The sequence below is a fragment of the Malus domestica genome, chromosome 11 (genome assembly GCF_042453785.1).
Source record: "Malus domestica chromosome 11, GDT2T_hap1".
Lineage (NCBI taxonomy): Eukaryota > Viridiplantae > Streptophyta > Magnoliopsida > Rosales > Rosaceae > Malus > Malus domestica.
This window is the reverse complement of record NC_091671.1, coordinates 29,430,659-29,440,881: the sequence shown is the minus strand read 5'-3', so window position 1 is coordinate 29,440,881 and position 10,223 is coordinate 29,430,659. Positions and strand designations below refer to the sequence as shown.

Here is a 10,223-nt window from a genome sequence, read left to right as displayed (position 1 = left end):
AATTCAAAATTTTCAAATAATTTTCATTAGTTTTATCATTTTATTTGTTTTATGTGGTCCTGCCACACCACTGATTCACTGAAAAATCGGAATAGATTACCATTATTCAATATTCATCAACCAATTCCCACATGACAACCTCGGCCTCACTGTTTTACCCCTCTTCTTTTTCTTTCTCCTTGCCATTCTTTAGTCTTACTTTTACTGTTAAGGTTGCTTTACTTAATGGAAAAAGGATCACCGCCGGATCCAGGAAAGGATCCGGAAGATCTCGTAATCGTGTATGTTCATTATACATCGTACGGTTAAAAATTATTTAAAATTTAAAATTAAATATAAATACTACCTAACAAAAATTGATCGTATAATATATTATAAATGAACACGATTACGAGATCTCCCAAATTCCTAGAAAAAGGATCCGGCGAGGATCCTTTTCCTTTCTTAATTGCCTCAACACTATAACCAATTCCCAAGTTTTGGATCTCTTCCACCAATGCTAGCGAATCAAGTGACTTGGGTTTTTGAAATTTCGTCAAACCGTGCACCTGTTTTGACCTCTTGAAAGTTATAATAAATTTTGACCGTTAGATGAAATTTCAAAAATCCGGATTACTTAATTCGATGATCTTGAGGCTATCTCCAACCGAAAGGTCCAGAGGGCCAGAGGGCTGAAAATAGCCCGAAAACCGTCTCCAACCGAGGGTTAGGCCAGAGGGCTCGTGGAATCTGAGAGGATCCCACGGAATCTGAAAGGGCTGAAATGCTAAAACTAAAATTCTTTTGTTTTTTTTTTTTGGTTTTTTTGGGCCCTTCCTTTTGTTTTAAATTCTTAAAATTCTAATTTTTTTCCTATATATACCTAAACTATTCATTCACCATTCCTACACCATTAATTTGTAGTTTTTAAATTTAATTTGTTGTTTTTAAATTTAAGTAGTAGTTTTTAAATATAAGTTTTTGTTTTTAATTTAAGTTGTTGTAGTTTTTAAATTTAAATAATAAATTATGTTTGGTTTTATGGCCCTCGGTTGGAGAATGTTTTTTGTGACAGGGCTAAAACAAAGCCCTATGGCCGTTTGGCCTCGATTGGAGAATGAAGCAAATATGACCTTGTACTGTTCATTAAAATATTAATATTTTGAAAAATCAAAAGGTTAAAACGAGCAATCTGACCAGCTCTCGATTGAAAATAGCATGATGAAAAATATCCGGAGAGGATCTATTCTGCCACGTTACAACCTCGGCCGCACTGTTTTACCCTTTTTCTATTTTTCTCTCTTTAACATTCTTTAGTCTTACTTTTAAGTCTTACTTTTACTGTTGAGGTTGACTTAATTGCTCCAAGACCAGCAACCGCGATCGATCTTCCAATTCAGCAACATGAAACTCTTCACTACCTCAGCGTCCCTCGATCGCGAGCTTCAGCCATCGCTGGAAATGAAAGATTCAGTTACGGCCATGGAGAAAATCGTAGGTCACAACTTCAAGAACAAGAGGCTCCTAGAGGAAGCTCTCACACACTCCTCCATCACTTACTTTCCCTCGTATAAGCGTCTCGCGGTGCTCGGCGACGCCGCCCTTGGCCTCGCTATGAGTAAGCACCTCTTTCGCGCTTACCCCAATATGGATCAAGGCAAATTCTCAGAGCTCCGCTCCGCCAATGTTAGTAAGCGGAAGTTCGCATGCGCCGCTGTAAAACATGGTTTTTATGACTACCTTCGCCACAATTCACCTGCTCTCGATAATGAGGTTATTTCAAAAATTTCATTTTATAGATTGTAAAATGAGATTTTTGAAATTTTAATAACAATTTTCTTATTTTTAATACTTTTTTAAAATTGAAAAGTCGAATTTGCATTTTGTAGAGGTTTTTAATTTTCAGAGGAGCTATTATTGGCAATTGGGCATATAAAAGAAGAAATTATCATATACTGAAATATAAGAAGGAAAAAAATGCAATAAAACTCGAATGAAATTTTTTATTTTTTGCTTTAAATGCCAATAACATCTTTTATTTTATTTTATTTATTTTATAAGAAGTTAAATATTAAATATTTTTATTTTTTTAAAGGAAATCAACAAGGGGCTTCACTACGATAATCTGTTCTTTTGGGTGTTGGGACTCACAAAGCATTTCAAACCCATGTCTTTTGAGAAAAGACTGATATATCATAACATGAAAAAAGGGAAAAAGGAGAAAAAAAGAAAAACATTTGTTTGCATTCTAAAAATTCTATTTTACACTTTTTGTATACGTATTTTTCTTTTTAAATATAAAAAGTTTGGAGTGAAAAATAAAAATTTTAGAATGACAAAAACAACTCTCTTAAAAAATGTGTTCATATAATTAGAGTCACAAACATATTACCTGAGCTTTTGATTACCAACTAACTAATGTGAACATTAATTTCTTATATCTATGAAGAGGTTTGTAAATGAAACAGTGTCACACATAAGTTGGTATTTAAAAGCAGGTGCCTCTTTACCCCCTTTTTTTGTAAGTTTTTATTGGTGAAATTTGTCTAAAAGATTTGTGGCAGCGTTAAGTAATGGTATTTTTACTTTTGTTTTTATGAGCAATTTGGTTTAAATTTTAGGTAAGGGAGTTTGCCAGAGAGGTATCGATATGGAATGGAAAAAATGAGGCGACGCTTGTATATGATGGGGCTATACAACCCAGTCGTGTTCTTGCTGAAATTGTGGAGTCAGTGGCAGCTGCTATATACGTTGACTTGAACTATGATCTGGACAAACTATGGATGGTGCGTATTTCATTTGCTTGTTTCATTTTATATTACACTTATGGAAACCTTCATTGAGTTTTTAATTAGGGTTTGGAAGTTGGTTTGAACTCTAACTAGTGGGTTTGGTTAGTGTTTGTCTTGGTTTGTGTATTGTTTTGGTAAGTTTTGCAACAGAAATGAATGAGAAATTGATGGACACAAGAAGCTGGAATTGCAAAGAAAATGAAGAAAGAAAAGTGGAGTATATTGCTCCTCTTGGATTCGATTTGATTCGGTTACAGATCACAAACACTGAAGAGGAAGGAATATAGTCGTTGCTTCCTCCACACTTGCAGCATGACTCGATCACGTGCAAAACGCCTTGATCACTTAAACACACACAGCTAATATAACTACTGGCATACATCCGACGGTCTATTACAAAACATGATCAACATGAACTTAAATCCAAAAAATGAAAAACAATCTGTTGAATAAAATCTGCACCAATGCTTATACTTCAACCCTCTTTTCTAAACTTGTTGCATATTTGACTCCAAGTAATCCTCTAAGCATGTAGAATCTGTCCTTTTGCAAAGCTTGAGTAAAAGTATATGCCAATTGCTCTTCAGACTTGCAATAAATGAGATTGATAACGTTGGAATATTGCAAAGTTTCCCTGATGTAGTAATACCTCCTGTCAATGTGTTTTAATCTTTGGTGAAACACAGGATTCCTTGTTCTTCACTAAAATCCTCCAACACAAACTTCAACCACACTGCTTGAGCTGTTGCTTCTGCAGCTCTCATACTCAGCCTCTGCAGTTGATAAAGCTACACGGTGCTACTTGACTGAAGCCCAAGAAAAAATCCCACTACCAAATGAAAAGGCATAGGCCGAAGTGCTCTTCATATCAGATTCATCACCACTTCAATCACTATCACAATATCCAATCAACGGTGATGATTTCCCTTTTTCATATTCCATTCCATAATCCAAAAGTACCTTGAATGTACCTTATGGAAATTGGAAGTTCCAAGATGTTTCTTGGTAGGATTGTGCATAAACCTTTATAACAAACTTGTAAACATTATATCAGGCTTTGCTGTACAAAGCTTCATCTACAAGATCACTTCCATCATCATTTTTCAGTTTTTCATTCACAGCTAGTGGAGTACTAACTGGTTTACAATCCTTCAATCCAAATTTTCCAAAAAAAGTCCATGCATATTTTCTTTGGTTTATGAAAATCCCATGCTCAGATTGAACAATTTCCGACAATAAACCCAAATATGTCACCTCATCTTGCTTCATCATGTTTGCTTTGAACTCATTTATCAACTCAAGACTGCTTCCAGTATAGATAATATCATCCACATAGATTGACACAATAATGGATTCAGATTCACCCTTTGTCTTGATATAGAGAGTAGTTTCACTTGGAATCCTTGTGAAACTACACTTATGCATATTTGATTCAATTTCTTCGTACCAGGCCCTTGGTGCCTGTTTCAAACCATAAAGTGCTTTCTTGAATCTATAAACCTTGTCTTCAGCTCATGCTACTACAAATCCCTTTGGTTGATCAACATGGACTTCTTCTTGCAGAACACCCTTTGGAAATGCAAACTTGACATCATATTGGTAAAATTTCTAACTTCTCTGAGATGCTAAAGCAATCAACATTCTTATAGTGTCTAGCCTTGCAGCTAGTGCAATAGTTGAAGTTAATACCAGACTTTTAGGTTAACTTTTGGCTACAAGCCTTGCCTTGTGCTTCTGTATAGTGCCATCTAGGTTCAATGTGGTCTTGAAAACCCACTTAACTCCAACAATTGGCATATCCTCAACCAAATCCCATGTTTTGTTCTTCTCTATCATTTCAGTCTCTAAATTCATTGCTTTCTTCCAAGCACTATTAGATGCAACTTTCTTCTCATCTCTCATATTCAATAATACTGACATTACATTTTCTTAGATATCACCGAGTGTCTTCAATTTTACTGGAGTATCACGTGAATTACCTGATTCTCCAAACTCTATGTGAATCAACAAATATATGTTGCTGAGAATTTCTCCCCTTTAGCTGAACTTATCTCTCAATGTTAACCTAAGTCATTTCAATCTCCTTATGCCTCTCATTCAAATCTAAATTCACAGGAAATGACATTGAAACATCTTCTTCAGTTTTCCATTCCCATTCCATTATCATCAAATATCACACTTCTTGAAAGAAAATCTTCTTGACAATTCGATTGTAAATCCTGTAACCCTTATCATTTTTTCATATCCAACAAAGATTCATTTTTCAAAAGCTTCATCCAATTTCTTCCTCAATTACCCTAGAACATGACAGTAGCAAATGCAGTCAAACACCTTGACATGCTTAAATCTTGGCTTTCTGCCACTGAATGCCTCGAATGGTGTTTCATCTTTCACTGCTTTTGTTAGACATTTGCTGAGAATATACACTGTAGCATTGACTGCTACTCCCCAAAAAGAGAAAGGTAATTTCTTATCGTGCACATGCTCTTGGCCATATCAACAATGGTCATATCCTTACTCTTTGCAACACCATTTTTTTGTGGAGAATATGTCACTGCAAGTTGCCTCTCAAGTCCCAAATCTTCACAAAAACTTTGAAACTCCCTAGAAGTATATTCACCACCTCTATCACTCCTCAATTTCTTGATTTGATATCTACTTTGAAGCTCAGCCATTGCCTTGAATCTCTTGAAAATCTTTATTTGGGGACTTTTAGGTTGAGGTGGACTTGGGCTTTGAGAACGTCCTCTTATCTCCCTTGGTTCGGTTTCATGCCAAGTCCCAGTTTATCTTGAAAGAATTAGCACGCTTTAGGAAATATTTCGGTTGGATCAATGACTTGAAGATAGCATGATTTAGGCATGACTTGATCAAGAGAAGTGTGATGTGGAAACTAGATGTTCATCAGTTTAACATGTTGAGAGAGAGAGAGAAAAAGAGTTGGCATGGTTGTATGGTGTTCTCTGTTGGATAATCTGGGTTTCCTGGGGTGGCAGCAAGGCTTATGATGGATGGGATACTTATAAGAAGGACATGAAAAATACTAAGGTTGCAAGGTGGTGTTTTTTAGCCTCTCTGGTTCTCTGCGTGAAAACTGGGGAATTGGGGATCCTCTCTCTAAGTTTCTCCACATATATTTGTAGAATGATCCATTCCCAAGTTTTCTCTATTTTGGACTTCTTTCTCTCCCCCTTTTCTCCCCAGTTCTCCTGCTACCCCCTATTTTGGTGTAAAGAGGCTAAACTCTAGGACCTGCATCGTGTCTTCTTCTCGAGGCGCAGCTTTCCCAGTTAGCTTTCCGCAGGCGCTACTTTTAGTAGCGCGCCTAATGGATCTCGCTCATTGAACTTCTGCATAAGCTGAGAAGGGAAAGTCAGCATGAAAAGCGGGCTTTCACGTGAACTTAGGGCTGGAATCTGGTTTAGACCTAACTGAACTAGTTAGCTTGTTAGGGAAAGAGGTAAACTAGGTTGATTCTCTCTTATACCTGCCTATGTGGACTTCAAAGGTTATGGGCTAGGATCTTTAGGCCCCCAAGTAGCCCAAAGTCTTCCGTAACCTTGATTCCACATAGGCCTAATGAATTTTCATAACCATCCACACCACAATTCACTTGACAAGCCCCGAGTATGTGACTTGGGCTTATTTTGGCATGACAAATAGGTGTGGCGTGATTTATGAACATCCGGTCTAATTACTGTAGCATGACACGTTTGTAAATATGTTTCTTCCTCGCTCCTTTGCATGTATTTAGGCCTAAATATAGGCTTGCATGACAATTGGGCTTCGAGGCTAGGTTGCGCTTGCTTATGACATTTTTGGGCCTCAACAATCTCAAACACTTCTAACTTGTGTTTCAAGAAATACAACCAACACATCGTGCAGTCATCAATGAATGTCAAGAAATATCTATTTCGACCAAATATTGTCACCTGCATAGGACCACACACATTTGAGTTTATCAACTCTAGTGGATGACTTGCTCTCCAAGTACTTATCTGCTGAAAGCTTCTCTGTGTTGTTTCCCAGGTACACATCCTTCATAGACTCCATCTGGTTCCCTCAACATAGGCAAACCATATACCATTTCTTTGTCTGCCAAGTTGCCAACATTTGCAAACTTCGGAAATTTAGATGACCAAGCTTTTTGTGCCATTACCAAGCATCTTCGTCAACAGTAGCTTTCAATGCAGCTGGATTCATATCCTCCATGATATGAGGAAAACACATATTTCCAATCATTTGTACAGTAGCCACATGATGCTCAAGTTTTCAATCTTCAAAGACTGCAACCTTGTCATCTCTAAATACCAGAAAATAACCATGTTTTATCATTTTCCCCACACTCAACAGATTCTCGTCCAATCCTGGAACTAGCATCTTTTCCTTGATGTTTCTAGTTCCATTCTTGGTCTCAATAACTAATGTACCATTTGCAATGGTTGTACAACCCATTTTGATTCTTATAGTTACATCTCTGTCAACATTGATAAGGAATGATTCATGTGAGATCATATAGTTACTGTAACCACTATTAATGTACCACACATGTTCATTCTTAACAATTGGTGCGGCAGGCAAAAAAGCATTGCAGTTTCTTCTCCAGCTTCCTTGGCATAGTGAACTTGTTGCACTATCTTTGCTTCTGCAATCCCTGGCATCGTGACCAAATTTCTCACACTTAGGGCATTTTGGCTTCTCTTTAAACCAACATTCACCATAATGTAAACTGTCACAAGTCCTGCAAATCTCCTTTGAATTCTCCCTACTTCCATTGTACTTTATAACTGCATTAGACTTCACAAACCCCATTTTCTCCTTATTCTTCCAATACTTCTTGCTCTTGGAACCACTAGCCTGTGAGCTTTTCCTAGATTGAATACCGAGACAACTGAAATCCCTCTCAGACACATCTCTAGCTTCAGCATGCCTCAACAATCTTTTTTCAAAACCCTTGAGAGTTGCTACAACCTCAGTGGGGTCAGTCACTGATTTTCTTAGTTCCATCAATCACAGACAATGTTATCATATGTTGGGATAAGACTAATCAATAGCTTTGCTACAATCCTCTTATTCGACAATTCTTCGCAATAGATTTTCATTTGATTAATCAATCCAAACAGCCTAGTCAAATAATCAGACAATGCTTCACCATTTCTGATTCTAGAATATTCAAAATCATGATGAATACCTTGAAGTTTCACCGCCATAACTTGTGAATCACCCTTGTATTCCTGCTTCAAGACGTCCTAAGCTTCCTTTGATGTTTCTAGATTTGCAATCCGAGGAAAGATCTCGTCGGATACAGCCCCCTGAATAAGTCCCAATGCCTTTGTATTTTGTAATAAGGTCTTGAATCACGATCTGCTTCTTCTTAGTGAGTTCTTCATCGGACTAATCTGGAAACTCTACACCTTCATCTACAAATTTTCACAGTACTGGAATATAGCAGTTGCTTCCTTCACACTTGCAGCATGACTCAATTACGTGCACAACACGTTAATCACTTAAAAACACATGGCTGCTATAACAACAGGCATACATACAACGGTCTATAATGTTATAATGCCATCCATTACAAAACATGAACGACAAGAACTTAAACCCAGACTATGAAAAACAATCTGCTTAAGAAATTCTGCAATAATGCTTATCCTTCAACAGTTTTTATGTTAATTATCTGTTGCGGTACATTTGTAGAAATTCAAGCATCTTTTGGAGCCTATAGTTACTCTCGAGGGATTGCCAGATCACCCTGTGACAGTGTTGTTTAAGCTTTGCCAAAAGCATGGAATGCATGTTGAAATCCAGGGGTCGAGAAATGATACCAAAAATTTAAGTATTGCTTGTGTACGTGTTAATGGTTACATCATTGCCTCGGCTTCTTATAAGCATATGGAAATTGCAAGGCTTTCTGCTGCAAGAACAGCTCTATCTGAGTTGTCCAATTCATTCGGCATAAGCTGTAAGTCGGTTAAAGTTGTTGCTGAAAATGAAGCTAAACAGAATTTGAATGTGCTTTGTGACAAGAAGAGGATCCCTAAACCAACTTACAAGTACGAACTCTTCAATTATTATTATTATTTTTTTTTTGTGCTTATAGAAATATGTTGTCATAATATTTTAAATAATCCACGCATATTTACAATGTAGCATAGAGAAACCATCTGGTCCTGCACATGAGAAGAGATTTGTATCATCAGTTGAAATTGCAACTTTAGAGCTAAAAATGATGGGAGATGAAAGGTCGACAATAAAAGATGCGGAGAATTCTGCGGCTGCCTTGATGATCGTTGGTTTACTACAATCTGATGCTATGACCAACACCAAAGAAGCAGCCAATAGTAGGATTGGTTATTTTCCATCAGTACTCTACAGACTTTGGGTTATGATTCGTTGGCTGACAAGGCTGCTTGTTTTTTGTTTCAAGGGAATAAGTCTGTTAGTTATTTTCTTTACTGTGGTCAAATTAGTTATTGGGTAGCCTTTCCCTTTATTTCTATATTTGGAGGTCACTCTCGATTCCTCTTGGAATTTCAAAGAGCTTGTTTGTATGGCCTCGTTCGATGTTCTGGACTAAATAAGAATGTTGGTCATGGATTGAATGTTAATCATGTTCTATATTCATGTGCACCACCAGATTTCGCAACCCATGACAAGGAGAAATTTTTATGGGTAGCACAGAATCAAGACAAAACATATGAAGAAATTTGTATCCTCAGATAAAATTGCAACCGCGGATGGTGTGCTATCGTGACAGGAGATGAAATGTCGAGAATAAAAGATGTGTTGACAACTCTGCAGCTTCGTTGATGGTCTGTGCTGTACAACAATCTGGTTATATATGATACAACTCTGATTTTTCATTCTTCCTCCTGAGATATATATGTGCTTTGTATGTGTGGTAGGCTCTTGTACCACCCTAGAAGTATGGGAAAGATACAAGATCTAACTAGAAGTAAGGTGACAACTACACCATAATCATCAACCTAACCAACAGCTCCGGATATCCACTCTTGACTTTTATTAGACGATATGGGGTGACTGATGCTGCACTGCACATATTGATTCCGCATATGGAATACCTACTCTTAACTTTCAATACTGGTTCTGCAGCAGTAGAGCTGGGTAAAAAAAAAAATTCAAAACAACGTAGTTTCATATGCGTTTGAAAAAAAAAAGTATGTATAGTGGGGGACCGCTTGTCCCCACGGTCCACCCTTATTCCATCCCCGTTTCATTTTTATTTGCCTTTGCCAATCAGAAAGCAGCTTGGTGCTGGTCTGCCCCCAAATTCCCAGCAACTTGAAACATAATGGAACAGGAGCAAAGGTGATGTTCCTAGCCAGTGCAATGCAACCACGCCAGCAGCCAACCACTCTCTAGTCGACATATATATATATTTAGGTAAATTTGTTAATTCCTAAATCTATAATCCCTAACCCAAATTAA

At 37.2% G+C, this 10,223-nt stretch overlaps 1 protein-coding gene across 4 annotated transcripts; it reads left to right on the top strand.

The window, feature by feature from the left end:
• The first annotated feature begins 1,259 nt into the window (after positions 1-1,259).
• LOC103448381 (ribonuclease 3-like protein 2) lies at positions 1,260-9,404 on the top strand. Of its 4 annotated transcripts, none has more exons than XM_008387635.4 (4): positions 1,260-1,752; positions 2,601-2,765; positions 8,472-8,827; positions 8,925-9,404. In XM_008387635.4, exons 1-4 carry the CDS (start codon positions 1,384-1,386, stop codon positions 9,253-9,255), a joined length of 1,221 nt encoding a protein of 406 aa, XP_008385857.2. In that variant the 5' UTR covers positions 1,260-1,383; the 3' UTR covers positions 9,256-9,404. The 4 variants fall into 4 exon arrangements, with proteins under 4 accessions (XP_008385857.2, XP_070664303.1, XP_070664304.1 ...); XM_070808202.1 differs by having other exon boundaries at positions 1,300-1,665; XM_070808203.1 differs by having other exon boundaries at positions 1,303-1,752; positions 8,930-9,404.
• The last annotated feature ends 819 nt before the right edge of the window (positions 9,405-10,223 follow it).